The sequence below is a fragment of the Danio rerio genome, chromosome 7 (genome assembly GCF_049306965.1).
Source record: "Danio rerio strain Tuebingen ecotype United States chromosome 7, GRCz12tu, whole genome shotgun sequence".
Classification (NCBI taxonomy): Eukaryota; Metazoa; Chordata; class Actinopteri; order Cypriniformes; family Danionidae; genus Danio; species Danio rerio.
Window position 1 is genome coordinate 21,825,036 of NC_133182.1, and position 17,639 is coordinate 21,842,674.

Below are 17,639 nucleotides of genomic sequence, written 5' to 3' on the forward strand. Positions count from 1 at the left end.
TGGGTCTAGTACCAGGGTCAGTTGGTTTATCTGTGTGGAGTTTGCATGTTATACCCATGTTCCCATGCGTTTCTACCAGGTGCTCCGGTTTCCCCCACAGTCCAAAGACATGCGATATAGGTGTATTGCATAAACTAAATTGCCCATATTGTTTGATTGCGTGTGTGTGAATGCGAGAGTGTATGAGTGTTTCCCAGTACATCCACTGTGTAAAACTTATGCTGGAATAGTTGCCGGTTCATTCCACTGTGGCAACATCTGAAATAGAAACTAAGCGTAAGGAAAATTAATGAATATTAATCAATCTGATTTTGACCTAACGGTGTAATTTTGTTAAATTTATTTTAACATGCAACTCCTATAAATTTTGAGTTACCTTCCATTGTCATTTGAAGCCTCTTATTCACGACTTGAACAACCTTTTTTTATAAGTGTATAAGAGCCTCTCTAAAAATAAACAGCAATCACACTTAGATGGTCGACGAAATGAAGATCAAAGATGAAAGTAGAGGTATTGCTGTAGCCTACAGTCACACAAAAAAATTGTGACGTAGATGCTATTTATAACAAAATATATTATGGAATTGGCTATAAAAGAATATGGCCTAACTGTAACTTTTGCACACTCAAACCTTACTGATCAATCAGATCAGAGCAACTTATCACATTTGACAGTCATTATCCAGAACTGAAACTCCATCCACTGCCCACTGTCATGTTAACACACCATAAATGGCACTGATAAAAGCACTGTAAATATTGTCAGGTCTCAAAGGGCGTTCTGTCGTATCAGTTAGTGCCTGTGCTCCGCTGAGAAAAACACAGCCTTTGACGATTTCTCTCGATTTATAGTGTTTTTAATACAGATCCATCGCAATGTGTACCGGAAAGTGTGCTCGGTTAGTGGGGCTGATGCTTTTACCATCGGCCTTTTTGTCTATAATTGCCAACTTACTTTTATTCTTCCCTAATGGAGAGCAGTTGGACACCAAAAATATTTCACTTCAGGTCTGGCTCATGGGAGGTATCCTTGGTGGAGGACTATTTGTGAGTTTCCAGTCTGTTTTCATTCATGTGTTTGTCCTAATTTGGCTTTTTCATGTGGTAACAAATGAGTGAGATGCTTTAAAGATTTGATAGTTTGCTAAAATGATTGGGCCTGACTTGTGTTTTAGATCGCACAAAACTGATTAGATACATCCAACATTGGTTACTAGACCAAAAGTGTACATTGTTCAAATTGTTAAAATATATGTGTTTTACTTTATTTTATTTTATTAGAATGGTTAAAATTAGCATTGTTGGTCAGTTTGTTCAAACATTATTTAAATAAAGGAACTGTAAAAGGGATGAGCAATAAAATGATGTGAAGCAAGCTTTATGCTCACACCCTGTATTACATTGATATTGTACTATGGAACATCCTTGATATTATCAGGATGAATTAATCCTGAGCTCAAACTAAAATCAACAGTTCTAAATAGATCACATTTAAATCACCTTTTATCTCTTTTTTGTGCAATAAATAAATTCTACAGATATTTAAAAAAAGTTTAATCAATCAATCCAGATTACAATAACCTTTATATAAACCTTTATTTTTAAAAGCATATGAGCAATTCCATGCAAATTGTTTACCTTGCCATGAAAATAAAAAATGTTTTCATCAAAATAGTGAAACTATTTCTAGGTTGTTTGCTTAGGCTAGTATTTTACAGTACTGTAAACATACTCAGAAATGTCCCTGTCAAAATTTCAAACAATTATATTTGATTTACCAAAGGCACCAAGTGGCAATTTCACATCGGTCCATAACCTCCATAACTAAGATTTTTTTCTCATAAACACAAAAACATCAAATAAACTAAAATAATTTATTTTTCTATAGTGAGCCAACTCTTATCCTTTTGATTAGCATTATTTATTTTGTGTTGTGCAGTTTAATCTACAGAAATTCTACAAAGTTGTATGCTGTTGTATGCAGGGTTTTATTTTGACAATCAATGCGCAAAGTGCAAAGCGCAGGGCGCAAAAAGCAATAAGGGTGTGTCGGAATCCACTTTTGCTAATTTAAGGATGGAAAAATCCACTTTGCGCCGTGGCGCATGGTCTAAAAGGATTGAGCTTATTTTCTTAATGAGTTATAGGTGTGTTTTGAGAATAAAACAATCAGAGTCTCATCTCCCATTCCCTTTAAGAGTCAGTTGAGTCGCACCATAGCACATTTGCTATCTACATGACGGAGTGGAAAAACTGAGCAGGGGAAACGTGTTGTACACATATTAGCCTATAAATAATTTATTTTGTTTGTTAGGCGCAAAGATTTGTTTCAAAACTATTTCTAAATTCAGTTCTAATTTCCAGCAAATTAATAAATGAACAGTAATAACAAGTTATATCCTAATACACATGCTATGCCCCATAAGGGCTAAAACCTGACAGGTGGGCAAATCTAAGTTAGTTTTTAATAAAACAAATATACATATGCAAGTAATAAATAATACTGCTAATAATTCTAACATTATACAAAAGCAAACTGTTATGAATAAACTGAAAAAGCCTCCTGAGATGAAGAAGGCATGAGAGTATGTTTTTTATATTTATTTAGGCTAGAAAATAATAAGTTTTGTAATATTGTAATGCTTTATATTTATATCCAATATATATCATTAATATTTTAATTATTTTTCATATATAAAGATATTTGCGTATTGCTGTACATCCTGTCTGTATTATGCAGTGTGTAAGCGAGGCCCGAGGTTCGAATCCTGGCTCGGGGACATTTCCCTACCCTACCCCCCCCTCTCTCTCTCCAACTTTGTTTCCTGTTTAAATACTGTCCTATCTAATATAGGTAAAAAGGCCAAAAATATTCAATTCAATTCAATTCAGCTTTATTTGTATAGCGCTTTTACAATGTAGATTGTGTCAAAGCAGCTTCACATAAATGGTCATAGTAACTGGAACAGTGTAGTTCAGTAACTGGAACAGTGTGGTTCAGGTTTTAGTGTTTAAGTTCAGTTCAGTTCAGTTTAGCTCAGTTCAGTGTGATTTAATCATTACTGAGAGTTCAAACACTGAAGAGCAAATTCATCGATGCATAGCTCTACCAATCCTGAACCATGCGAGGCAGTGGCGACAGCGGAGAGGGAAAAAAAACTTCACCTGATGGGAGTGAAGAAAAAAAACCTTGAGAGAACCAGACTCAGTTGGGCACGACCATTTTAATTTCTCCGCTGGCCAAAAGTCTTGTGCAGAACTTCATTCGCCGTGGTTTATGCTGGAAGATGGCCTCAATGAAGACTCGTCTGTCCCTGGAGCGTCGCTGGAATCAAACACATGTTCTCCACTCCCCACGACCATCAGCGCAGCAGCAGCTCAGGATATGGCCTGGTCCCGGATATGGAATCCTTGGGATCATCACGTCGCTGGTGATCCCAAGGTTTATTTTAAAGAAATAAATCTTTAAAAAAAAAAAAATCACTAAATATCAATTAGATTAAAATGGCAAAAAATAAATAAATAAATACAGTTGCCTCACAGCAAGAAGGTCGCTGGTTTGAGTCAGTGCAGGGCCAATTTATTAAGGTATCTTTCTCCTTTAAAAGAGTCATAATCTTACATACAAGACCTTTAAAAAGGTTTAGAGATCTATAATGTTTTTGAGAGTTGAATTGTCATAAAAAAGTCGATTACTTAGGCAAACACATAGCCCTACTATGATCAAATAGAACTAATATTTATTATCATCATAATTATCATTTATAAAATACAATTTTACACCTAATAATTTAATTATTAACTCCAAAGTTTTTATTTTATTTATTTATTGTCAAAATGTCTCCTTTTAGCATGATGAATTACATTATAAACATTCTGTTCTTCTGATGATTTACATAATAAGACTGTGGTTTGCTTTGATGACCCCATAGCTGAAACTTACATATGATAAACGTTTAATCGAATGGTTTACATCTTCCGTCAGTTGATGAGTCTCTTTTCACTGACTTTTGTTCATCAGATGATGTGCCCAAGCTGCTCAGCCATCAGAGCCGGGGGCAAAGGCTGCTGTGGGGCAGGCTGCTGCGGAAACCGTTGTCGGGTGAGCAAATCTGACACTGGAACAGCAACAACAAAAAAATCAAACTCTCATTTGTACATATAATATACATACACTTCTCTTTTTTGTTTTATCTACATCAATGAACTTTTAAATATGTAATATTTCTGTTGATGATTGAATGTTTGTGTTGATTTGTGTAGTGTGTTTTTGTTCAGTGTATGCAAACGTGGGCCTAGGGTCCAAGACAAATTTCCCCATTGAGGACAATAAAGTGTAAACAAACAAACAAAATAAAAAAAGTCTACATGCAGCCTATAGAAAGCATATCACACATTTGATTGTTCAGCATTGATGGTCTTTCTTTACAGATGCTGAATTCTGTTTTCTCATCTCTGTTTGGCGTTATTGGATCGGTCTACTGTGCCTGTGTAGCCATTGCAGCTTTGGCTGTTGGGCCAAAATGCCAAGTTGAAGGTGAAATAGACTGGAAATATCCATTTGAGGACAGGAAAGGGTAAGAACACTTTAAACCTTAAAAATAAAATGTTAATAAAAAATATGTTAATATGGACAATTGTTATACAGGAAACTTAAAAGGAAAATTCACCCAAAAATGGAAATCATTTGTTTCTCTCTACTTGTTACAAATAGTTTCTTTCTTCAGTTGAACACAAAAGAAAATATTTTGAAAAAAAAAAAACATTGGAAAAAGCAACTACCATAGGTTTTTAAACCCATGAATGTCAGTAGTTTCCATCCAAATATATAAAATAGACTTGCTTGCAAAACTGAATAGTGCATTAAACATTTAATGAGTCATCAATGAGTCAAAATTGTCACCTTCTAATATACTTGCACCAAACGTCAAAAAGAAAAAATGAATTTGCTGCTGTAGAAGGAGCCCATTAGCTTTTTTTTTTCTTATATAATAAATTATGTGTGCCTCAGAAGACAAAACACAATAAATGTAGCATTGAATGTGCAATTCTAGGAGGTAATAATAACAAATCTTTTTTGTTGAAAGATGAATAATCATTATTTCATACTCATATTATTACCAGTGGTGTAAAGAAACAAAGTACAAATAAGTAGTTTTTCTCTGAAATTGTAATTTGCTAAGTAGCTTTAAAAATGTGTACTTTTACTTTGCCTTGAGTATTTTTTAGTGCAGTGTTGTTACTTTTAAGTACAAAGTCTCCCAAAATGAAAATACTCCTGTAAAGTACAGATATGTGAAAAAGATACATAAGTATCGAATTACATTTAATTTATTACTGACCACCACTGGATAAAACAATTAACCCCAGTTGTGTGTGTATATTTTTTAAAGCACATTTTTCATACTTTACTGTATGTGCACCTTGGCATTTCTTTGGCATTGAGCATTTATTAAGCAAAAGTCTAAATTGTGTATGACATATGTTTAACTGAAAAAGCTCAAATAGACGGAATCCTTTAAGTGTGTGTGAATTCTTGATAAATCAACCGTTATTGGGTGTACTGGACCTTCAATAGCAAGAATAAGAAAATCTTAAGTAATTCGTACAATGTAAAACCTAAAAAGTTATGGTATCTCAAACCATTTGAAGCAACCGATTGCAACAAAACCATTTAAGTTCAAAAACTAATCCTAATGAGTACTGTGAACTTAATCCATTTAAGTAAACAAAGCAATTTGAGCACAGTAAAACCAAATAAATGAAGAGAACTCAAACCACCTGAGTACTTTAAAACCCAATAAGTTAAGGCAACTCAAACCGTTTGAGGAAACCGATTGCTACAAACCATTTGAGTTGAAGAATCTATATGAGTACTGTGAACTTACTCCTTTTAAGTTGAAGTAATGAGGTATTTAATTAACTAGTTCAAAACTCTTTTTAAATGAGTAGAATTAATTTTCAGTCAATTTTGAGTTAACTGCACTCATTTCATTTGATAAGGTTGACTGTTAATTTTTACATTGTAATTGCAGTTCACTGTATGGCCACTAGATGAAGCCAGTAACGCAAACTTTCCTCTTCTTTCTGTCTTGCTGTAACAGGAACAGCAGTTACCTGGTGGACAAGTCTAGCTGGTCTGAATGCATCTTCCCTGAGAACATGGTCCTCTGGCACATTGTGCTGTTCTCCATACTTCTGTCTCTTTCTGCCCTCCAGGCAGTTCTCTGCGTCATTCAGGTGGTGAATGGATGTGTGGGATGCATCTGTGGAGACTGCCGGAAAAGAAAATCGGTAAATTGTGAAATACATTGTGCAATCTGACGCATTACTGCACTGTAAAAATATCTGTACATTTTAGGATTCATTTTTTTGTATTTGTTTATTTTTAGTTCCCTGTTTATTCCCTGATTCCCTGCTTTTGAATTGCATTACGAGACTTTCATCTTTTTTCCAACAACTTTTAACCTTGAAAACTTCAAAAAGTGACTTTTAATTACATTTTTAACAGTTAAAAGTGATATATTGTCTGGGTTGGTGTTGTGCATTATGGCACAAAAACCTTGTAATAAACTGCTAGTAGATTTTCTGTTATTTTACAGACAAATTTCTCTCTAAATATAATTTCTTGTACACTATATTATTTTAAACTACGAAAATATCAATAAAAGCCCCTTTGTTAAACTGTAGAATTGAGCATTTAACATCAAATTTTGACAGAGCAGAGATCTAGGTCTCCTAATTTTATTCACAACTATAAAATAAATGCTTGTGAAACACAAAATCCAGAAACTGTTTATTAACAGATTTGTTTTACAGTGACTTTTTAATTTGAACAAGACTCTGAATTATAATCAGTTTTTCTTAAGTAATTTTTTTTTAAACATTAACAAACATACAAACTGTATAAGCATTCATGCTGAAATAAATGTCATGCCTTCGTCTATTACGAATGATTTGTCTTTTCTCTGAACAACAGGATGAAGGAGGTCTGTGAGTGTGAGGAGAAAAACACCACCAACGACAAACCAAACAACACTGATTTCATCTGGAATCCTTACAACAGGACAAGAGTCTTCACACAGGCTGCTTGTAAATGATGCAATCCAAGCCATCACTAAAGAAGGGTTGTTTTGTGTAAATGTAACTTTGCTTGAGCTGTAAAATGTGGTATTCTACTGGCAGTAAATCATTATCAAATGTCAAGCTCTGTAACTACCTTACTTTTTAAGTTGGAATTCTTGTTTTGATTTATGAGCTGTCAGAAATAGTAGTTGCAAAGATGTTTATGTCTGCTTGTCTTTTTCTTGTTTAGATTCATAAATATGCATATGTTATGAAATGAGTTTACTGAATTGTTATGTTTTTGATGGTTATGGGTCATAATTTCATATTGAAGCTAAATAAATTCATGTTCATTCATCAATTTGAACATACATACATACATACATACAGTGCTCAGCATAATTGAGTGAATATATAATTTCTCAGTGAATATAGGCAATTTATTTTTGTGCATTTAAAAAAATGATATATTAAACAGATATATTTATTAAATAATATTTTAATCACCAAAATATTTAGAAATTGAAAGATAATACAGTTAAATTCAAGCAAAATATTGCAAAAAAAAATTCATTCTTTAAAATTTCAACAATTTTTCTTTGCTTCTCTTGATTTTTCTTCTTTCTAAATTTATATTTAATATTTTTCAATAACATAAATTAGGGTGTACTAGTTTTTGGACCGTTATCATAAGTTATTTTGTTAGACAAACTCCAGACTTGACTTAAGTACTGACTAATCTTATGTATATGCGCAAATATCATATTGTATAACTTATAACTTAAATAAATAGATATACAGGGGTTAAATTGAATTTGTTTTAGAGTATTAAATGGTCATATCCTAATGATCGGAATACTTTCTTTCACAATAAACTAATTTTGCTGAAATGTATTTTGTGTTTCTCATGAGTAATAAAAATAGTTTGATGGACTGAATTATTAACTTTAAGTAAGTAATGCCTATTTTTAGAGCTGGCATCAGTTTGCATGAGAAGGATATTTTCTTCTACAGGTTACAAAAATAACCCTGAGTGTTTTCCTTTTCTTGGCAGGAGGAATCAAGTTTTTTTTTCTTTGGTTTTCTAGTTTCCATTACATTTGGAGCTAGAAACTGAACCCAGTAACTGACTGACTGTTTTCTACAGGCTTTAAATGATGAAGCCACTATGTTCTTTTTGACACCTGTGCCATTCACTATTTCCTCTGTAATCACTACTTTCACTACTGACACCGGAATAAACCAGATCTCGCAGCACGCAAAAACATAGCCTAAGCTCCTGGTGGCGAAAGGCAGACTTGCAGCTGTTAAAACATTCATGCAGTGAAATCAGGTGGTGAATGAAGGCATTTATACATAGAAAGAAAGCACATCAGATTCTAGCTGAGTTTTCCGATTCTTTCACTGTCATGCATATTACTGTACCCTATCAAGACATTTCATATTTTTGAAAGTAATACCTTTTGATCATTAAGGTTATGCTTATTTGATGAAACTTACAATAAAAACTATAATATTGTGAAATATCATTTCAGTATAAAACAGAAAGCATCATGCATAAATATATTTCAAAATATAATTTATTCCTAAATCATTTATTCCTAAATCATTTTATTATACTGATTTGCTGCTCAAGTAAGATTTCTGATCATTTTCAAAGTGTTTTGCTCTTTAAAAAAAAAGACCTTTATTTATCAATGACAGATTAATCCAAAGTTAGTTTTTTAAAGTCTTTCCAAAAATTTAAAGCAAAATCCCTTTATGAGTTGACATTTTTGTTCAGTTTAGTTTAAAGCGTATTAATAGTCAAGTGCTTTATGCTTTCTAAACCCTCTATGAATGTTTGTCGAGTGTATTTAATGGGATCATTGGATTGGATACCTCATGTAGAGTAAATCTTTGGCCCTCAGACTTCAGATTAATCTAAAGTAACTTCTGTAGCTACATTTCCTAAAAAAAAATGCACAAAAATATGAAGCAGAAAAAATGTCAGCACTGATAATCATAAATAACATCAGTAATGACTGAGTGCCAATATTAATTGTAATAATAAAGCAGCAAATCATCATATTAGAATGATTTTTGAAGAATCGCTTTACTAAGATCTAACATTTGCTGTAATTGTAAATATTTTCACATAGAAAACTGTTATTTACAGCAAAATATTACACAGCATTACTATTTTATCTGTAATATCTGAATAAATAAATGCAGTCTGGGGACCAAAAAACAAACACGCAAATAAATGATCCAAAAACAATAAAACTCTTTATTATTATTATTATTATTATTATTATTATTATTATTATTGCTATTATTAATAATAATAATAATAATAATAATAATAATAATAATAATAATAATAATAATAATAATAATTGTAATCAGTATAGCACACAATCTGTAAACCAATATTTAAGCCTATAATCTTTGTGACCAGAGCAGCCCTCCACTCTATTGCGGCTTAATCCTGAGCACAAACACCTATTTGAAGCCCAAGGCAGGATAAACGTCTGGAGAATCTCAAACAAGCTTACAGATTTGACCTGATCGCTGTAAACATACCATACATGCTTCAGCCACAAGGGGAGAAAAGCAACAGCATGTCCTAGTACACATCATGACGTCAGCTTAATGTATAGAAAGCTGGTTCAAACCAGTGCTTCAGGAAAGGGTGTCCTGTTCTTATTGGCACAGAACATGCAACATGTAAACAAGCACACAACACATACTTTTTAAAATTGTTATTAAGCAGAAAAAGAGAGCAAGGCGGCTGTATGAAAGGCTTCGCATGGATCCGACCAGACTAATTCAATGTCCAGTTGCCAATTAGACAGAGAGAACAGACACAATACACTCATCAGCTTCCACAATGACTCCAGACAAAAGCACAGAGAAGCGGAGCAGAATCACGCTGGATGGAGCATGTGAACGGAGGTTATGTGATTTATTGGGCTATATTAAGCATTCTGTTAACTTAGAATGTTCATTAAAATCTTGCTTTTAAGTCTGTTATACATGATCCTTTAAGGAGGATTTGTATTTGTGTGTGTCTAAAAACACAACATAAAGCTGTAAAATATTTAGAGAACTCTTTGTTTTAATGATTATTTCTGTTTGTACACTGTAAAGAAATTTCTGTAAATATACACAGTACCTGTAATTATTACAGTAGCTATTGGCAGCACTTAGTCAGTAACCTAATGTAACGGAGGCCAGCTAGTGTGTGCTGTGCAGGTAAACCTCACTCCTCTGACCTCTAAAAGGTGCTCTAGCAACAGACGCTAGAGGCCATGGTCTTTAGCCTCCTTGGTAGAGCACCCGACTCCCATGCGGAAGGTCGCCGGTTCGGTACCAGCTCGGAGCGGGTTGGGTGGCGTAGAGCCGGTGGGGTTACATTGGTGCCGTGACCCGGATGGGAGTGAGGTTTAGGGGGGTGAGTGTAACGGAGGCCAGCTAGTGTGTGCTGTGCAGGTAAACCTCACTCCTCTGACCTCTAAAAGGTGCTCTAGCAACAGACGCTAGAGGCCATGGTCTTTAGCCTCCTTGGTAGAGCACCCGACTCCCATGCGGAAGGTCGCCGGTTCGGTACCAGCTCGGAGCGGGTTGGGTGGCGTAGAGCCGGTGGGGTTACACTAATGTAAATAAATTACAGCAAAAATACTTTATATAATAGTTTTTATTTACATTTACAGCACCATTTATCTTGCTGTATATGTAATTACAGCATTGTATATCTTTACTGTAAAATATAATTTAAAAAGCAAAAAATAGCAGCTTTAAAATAGTAACATACTGCATAACTGTCCTACAGTAAAATACAGTTTATACTACAGCTCAGTTCACCAGTAACTTACTGTGAATCACAGCAAATTACAGCAAAGATACTGTATTTACATTTACAACATTTATTTTGCTGTGTATGTGTTTGCAGTATTGATTGTACTGTAAAATATAGTCCTTTTTACAGTGCAACTAAGATGCAGCAACGTACTGCATAACTGTCCTACAGTAAAATACAGTTTACATTACAGCTCAGTTCGCCAGTATCTGACTGTGAATTAATTACAGCAAAAATAATATATTTAAATTTACAGCATCATTTATCTTGCTGTTTATGTATTTACAGAAGTGTATGTCTGTACTGTAAAATATACAGCAATTTTAATAATGCAGCTTTAACATACAGTGACAAACTGCATAACTGTCCTACAGTAAAATACAGTTCATATTTCAGTTCGCAAGTAACTTACTTTAAAACAATTACAACAAAGATGCTGTATTTACATTTATCTTGCTGTACATGTACAGAATTGTATATCTTTACTGTAAAATATACAGCAATTTTCACCCTGCAGCTTTAAAATACAGTGACATCCTGAAACTGTCCTGCAGTAAAATACAGTTCATATAACAGTTCAGTTCGCCAGTAACTTACTGTAAATCAATTACAGCAAAGATACTGTATTTACACTTATATCGTTGTATATGTACAGTATTGTATATCTTCGCTGTAAGAGATACAGTAAGCTTCACATTGCAGCTTTAAAATACAGTAACAGACAACTGTCCTACAGTAAAATACAGTTCATATTACAGTTCAGTTCACCAGTAACTTGCAGTGAATCAATTTCAACAAAGATACTGTATTTACACTTATCTTACTGTATATATACAACATTTTCTAACTTTACTGTAAAATATACAATAATTTTCACAATGCAGCTATAAAATACAGTGACTTACTGCATAACTGTTTTACCGTAAATTACAGTTAAATATTATGTACTTTACAACAATCATCAGCAGTGTAGTATTAAATAAACTCAATTCGTTTTTTTCTGTAAACTATTAATGAGATTCCTTCCAAATATGTCTAAACATACCATGAAACGTGATATTTGACAATATTTTTATGTACAATTTGGTCAGAAATATTATTAGATCATTATTGAATCAAAGAAACAAACATATCCATGTATATTTTATGATCCTGTGAATCCCATCGCTGTGACTTCTGTTCCCATAACAGTACAATGCACACATCAACAGATTCATGCCTCTGCTTGTCTTTTTCAACGTGACTCATTACGTTTAAAATCACAGACATTACTGAACATGAGTATGTAGGTATTTGACACTAACTTGGGAGTTCATACGCACCCCAGGGTAAATGTGCTGCAGGGAAGGTGGATTGTTGACGGGGACAAAAAATTGGGGGAGGACGGGGTGCAACTTGGGGAAGGGGGTATTTTGCATGAGAACAGGGAGGAAAAACTGGCTAAAAGCGATTTGAGCCGGACTAGAGCAGATATTGAGTGCACTGGGGCCAAGCAACAGCATGTGAGTAAAGCTCTGCGGCGTGAGAGAGTAAACACTCATTAAATCACTCATCTTCCTCTGAGAGTAAATACAACAGACAGGCGGATTATTTGTTTTTGGCTTTCAACAGTGGTTTTTCTCAATCAAAATGGCAGAATAATCCAAATAATGCGTGACCCTGTCCTTAGTCTTCAGATAATATTGATGCACTCAAAAATACAATCTGAATTAACAATGTATTTTATTGCAAAATTAATAGAATATTCAATAAAGATCAACTTTCATGTAAGCATTTACTAAATTTCCTTCCATAAATATAATAAATTGTAATTTTTCGTTAGCAAAATGGACTGCTAAGAATTTAATATGGAGATTATCTCAATATTTAGATTTTAAATTCCAGGTTTTCAAGCATCTTGGACAAATGTCCCATCCTAGCAAACATAATTGGAAAACCTCCATATTCAGCTTTCATATGACATATTTTTGGTTTTGTGGCGAATAATCTTGCTTTATTACAAAAGCAAATGGTGTAATATCTTTCCTAAAGTGTACACTGAATAAAGGCACATCTGAAGGTGTAAGTAATTATTCTTCTCTCTATGGTACACAAAGCAGGAGAGAGTTGACTGAATTTAACCGCAAAAAATGAATAGAAGGAAAACATAAAACATCCACAAAATTGGATTTTACAAAAGTGACAAAAAAATCTCTATACATCACCTGATGACTGATTAAATAGGCCACTCTTTTAATGTTCAGTACTAACTAGGCAAGAGACAAAGGCAAGTTATGATTTTGCCAAGTACGAAGCGATCCTGGATTAACATCTATGTTGATCCTAGAACATAATTTTTGTTGGAAAATGAAATCCACACACCTATTTCCTACCCCTAAACTCAACTACAACTGTAAATTATTTTTAAAATCAGAGGGGAATAGCTGGATGACAATCCTGTAGAAGTGCATAAACCAACCATCATCCTAAACTTAACATAAACAGTAAACATATCCCTTAATTCTGATTGGCTGATTGGAATGTTGTTTCAGGATCTAGATGTTAATCAAAAAACATCTTACACATGTCCTACTTGGTGAAATCAGGTTAGAGGACACAAAGCATCTAAGTAGAAGCGTTCAGAGGTAACACTCATAAAGTGAATCTGGTGAAACAACCAAGTGCATTCGTCAAATGGTATATATTACGTAATTCTTTATACAACTATGTTTAGTACATGTTTTACCACATGAATCCTAAATGTTTACATTTGATATGGCTGCAACAAAAAACCTATGCAGTCATACAGGTTGAAAGATTCATACTTGTCCAGTGTGCACTTTATATTAGCACTGTTTGTGGTTTTCTTTGACAAGGGGATTGTTTTTGGCATCTTCAGTAGTTTGTTGTTCTTGACACCTTCACTCTAAAAAAATGATGGGTTATTTTAACACACATTTAAAGATATTTTTAGTAAACAAAGTCTACTGTAAGGTTGAGGTTACTTACTTTTAAGTGGATTTTAAATTAAATAAAAAAATGTAACCAGGTTTTTAGGATTTCACCCAAGTGTGGGCAGAAATTATCTAGCACAGCATGTTGTGGACCAGTTAAATAGCACAAATCAATTCACAGTGCATTATTACACACAGTACTCTTGCATGGCACCAAAAGTAAGACATAATAATTAACTATTTGAATAATACAAAACACACAAACAAACAAACAAAAACATTCCCATCTTTTCAGCTAATGATGAATCTGATCCTAAGAATGCAAATATGCCAAAAGCTGTATTTAATAATTCATCTTCATAAACAGGGTGTTTCTTTGTGTGTCATCCCACTGCTGTTATAGTTTACACAGTTGCTATTCTTGGTTTGTGATATCTGACCTCAACAACGGCATTTCATTGTGGACTGAGGGTCAAAGATTCACTCTACATGAGGTATCTAATCCCATGATCTCATTAAATACACTCGACAAACATTCATCGAGGGTTTAGAATGCATAAAGCACTTGACTTTAAATATGTTTAAAACTAAACTAAACAAAAAGGTCAACTTATAAAGGGATTTTGTTTAAAAAAAAAGGGAAAGACAACATTTGCTGAAATCTTGCAGTCTGGCCTATTTATCTGGATATTACACATACTAGGGCTGCACAATATCTGACATTGCGATATTTTAACTTTTTATAATATATATTGTGATATGAATACAGTTTGAATTCCATTTGACTTTTGCTACACTGAAAAACTCAAATGAAATGAGTGTAGTTAACTCAAAATTGACTGAAAGTTAATTCTACTCATTTGAAAAGAGTTTGAACTCAGTGTTGAAGCAAATGGGTTAATTAAATACCTCATTATATCAACTTAAATGGAGTAAGTTCACAGTACTCATATAGATTAGTTAACTCAGATGGTTTGTAGCAATTGGTTTCCTCAAACTGTTTGAGTTGTTTTAACCTATTGGGTTTTCCAGTACTCAGTTGGTTTGGGTTCTCTTCATTTATTGGGTTTTACAGTGCTCAAATTGCTTAGTTTACTCCAGGGGTCAGCAACCTGCGGCTCTAGAGCCGCATGTGGCTCTTTAGCGCTGTCCTTGTGGCTCCCTGGAGCTTTTTCAAAAATGTTCAAAAAGATGGGGAAGGTTAGTATATATTTTTGTTTTGATATGATTTCTAGGAGGACAAACATTTTTAACGTTTTCAAATGCTGTAAAAGTGTGTAGAATTAATATTTAATTTCAACATTTCTGTCAACGAAGATTTGCGTCATAGCCTGCGACACAGGTTTCTATCAGCAGGGCGGGATGCCGGGCAGGTGGCTGTTGTAAACAAACCGGGAGAAAATAAAGCATGGAAAACCGTTCACAGATGGTGACTACATGGAGTCATTCATCAGCATATTAAAACACCTATTTGCAGACTTCAAAAACAAAACCAAGATAATACAAAAAATTAAAGATATACCTCTCTCCGCTAAGACAGTGAAGGAAAGGGCTATTAAAATGGCAGGTAACATCACCGATCAGCAAACCAAGGACATTAATTCACTGTCAGCATACTCAATTGCCTGTGATGTGACCGATATTCAATGCTCTTTTATGCAGGTATGTGAACTCTGATGGGCCGCAAGAAGAAATGATCAAATTAATACCACTGAAAGACCAGAGGCTGTGCTGAAGTGTTTAAATGACAACGAAATCAACACCAACCACCTGATTTCAGTGGCTATTTAATCATGAAGGCTCATTATGTATTTGTAGCCAACTTAGTCATTTTTATAGTAGGCTAATATAGCTACTATAGATACATACAGCATGTGTTTGGCTTATATAAGGCTTTACATTTTTTGCGGCTCCAGACATATTTGTTTTTTGTTTTTTTTGGTCCAATATGGCTCTTTCAACATTTTGGGTTGCCGACCCCTGGTTTACTCAAATAGATTAAGTTCACAGTACTCATTTAGTGTAGTTTTTGAACTTAAATGGTTTGTTGCAATCGGTTTCCTCAAATGGTTTGAGTTACCTTAAGTTAAAATTAAGTGAGATTTTCCTCAAAACAAGCAAAATAATCAGGCAATGGGGTAAGCAAAAGAATCTTGTTTGGGTTTGTAATGCAGATATATAGACATTAAACAATACAAAAAATAAAATATTTTTTTTGTAAATGTAAATTAACACTATATCATCTTCAACAAAATAATAAATAATAAAATGTAATATATATTTGGCCCGCCTCCAAAAGTCGTCATTTCTTGTACCCAAATGTTTTAATTTCTCATGAAATGCTCCATCACAGGCCCTTAAAACACATGCAAATGATATATCTTCACTTTATTATGGTTAATCTTAGCAGCGACTCTAAAAACCCCTGTGTTTTGTGGCTAAATCCTGCTATGTGATTATGTGCACATTGCAATATAAATGCTGAAACAATATATTGTACAGCCCTAGTATATACTAAAGGTTCAAATAAAAGGAATCTTTCCGACATTGTGCTACAAGTCACTGTTTCCTTATGTGTGTCACTCGCTGAATGTGCTCCATTTACAAACAGATAAATTCATCCACGTTCTTACAGTAATGTCAAATCTTGAAAAAAACAAAACAGCAGAGACAAGCAAAACAGGAGAAACAGGTGAGACGAGTAAAAAGAGATGACAATGAAAGCTTTAAACTATCTTCATTCAAAAAATTCCAAGTGACATTTTTAATTGCTTGTTTCATAAACTGGACATGAAGGGTTCGAGTTCTGAGTGCACATCAGGCCTCAAAACTACACCACAACTAATAAAACTATTTCCTGCTGTCCCAAATGGTTGCTTACACAATGGGAATTCAAAGAACATCTCAGGGCTTATTTAACCATTTAGGACTGTTCCTAAATCAGCCTTCAGTTAGAGGCCCTGGACTGGGACTAACTTCCAACTGTTCTCTGATCAGTGGAAAACACTATTGGTAGTAAGTCACACAATACTAATTAGCAGCAATAGGGGGCCTTGGCCTTCAACCCAGATTGTGAAGCGGGTTTGCTGTTCTGAATTCTAATCTCTTTCCTCTTTGGTATTTGCTTCTGTAAATTTCCACTGGTGAAAGCAGTGAACTGTTAGCTGGAAATAAGAATGAACAAGGGTGTATATACGCATTTCCTCATAACATGATGGTGTACGTGGTGTGTTTCCCTGAACTGTAAAGTTTTATTTTTAATTTTTTTTAAATTTGCATATATTATATGCATATATTGCCTAAAAACTGTTCTGTTGGTGCTGGAGGTCTGAATTTAAACCGGAGCACATGGGGACCTGTGGCAATTGGCACAATGCCTAAAAGTGCAGTTATATTAAGCAAACTAAAATGGCCCACGGTATGATCTCAGAATGCAGGAAAATTAAACACTATAAAACTCTGAGTATAAGTGGAATAATGGGAAGAATTCAAAACATTAAAGGGATACCAGAATAATACATTTTTTAAATCAATTAATCGCCATTCACATGTTCCAAACCACTTTGAGATTTTTTTTTGTTCACTTGATCGAAAAAGAAGATATTTTGAAGAAAGCTGGAACCATTGACTTCCATTGAAGATAAAACAATATGGATGTCAATTGTTACACGTTTCAAGCTTTCTTCAAAATAACTCATAAGATATGGAACAACTTGAGAGTAAATGGTATCTACATTTTCATTTTGGGTGAACTATCCCTTTAAAACTTCATAATAGTCATGTGGAAACATAACCTGAAA

General features: G+C 34.0%; 2 protein-coding genes across 2 annotated transcripts in view; both read left to right on the plus strand.

Moving 5' to 3' along the window:
- The window catches only part of efnb3b (ephrin-B3b), an 888,832-nt gene extending 885,966 nt beyond the window's left edge, over nucleotides 1-2,866 (plus strand). Inside the window, exon 4 of the transcript XR_012382271.1 lies at nucleotides 2,741-2,866. The gene's annotated coding sequence lies outside the window, so the exon portion shown is untranslated. The remainder of the gene's footprint in view (nucleotides 1-2,740) is intronic.
- tm4sf5 (transmembrane 4 L six family member 5) lies at nucleotides 793-7,955 on the plus strand. The gene is given in 5 exon segments (NM_001002372.1): nucleotides 793-1,047; nucleotides 4,022-4,102; nucleotides 4,432-4,577; nucleotides 6,105-6,294; nucleotides 6,980-7,955. Coding segments are annotated over 5 exon segments (606 nt in total). The 5' UTR covers nucleotides 793-876; the 3' UTR covers nucleotides 6,998-7,955.
- Nucleotides 7,956-17,639: the final 9,684 nt, after the last annotated feature.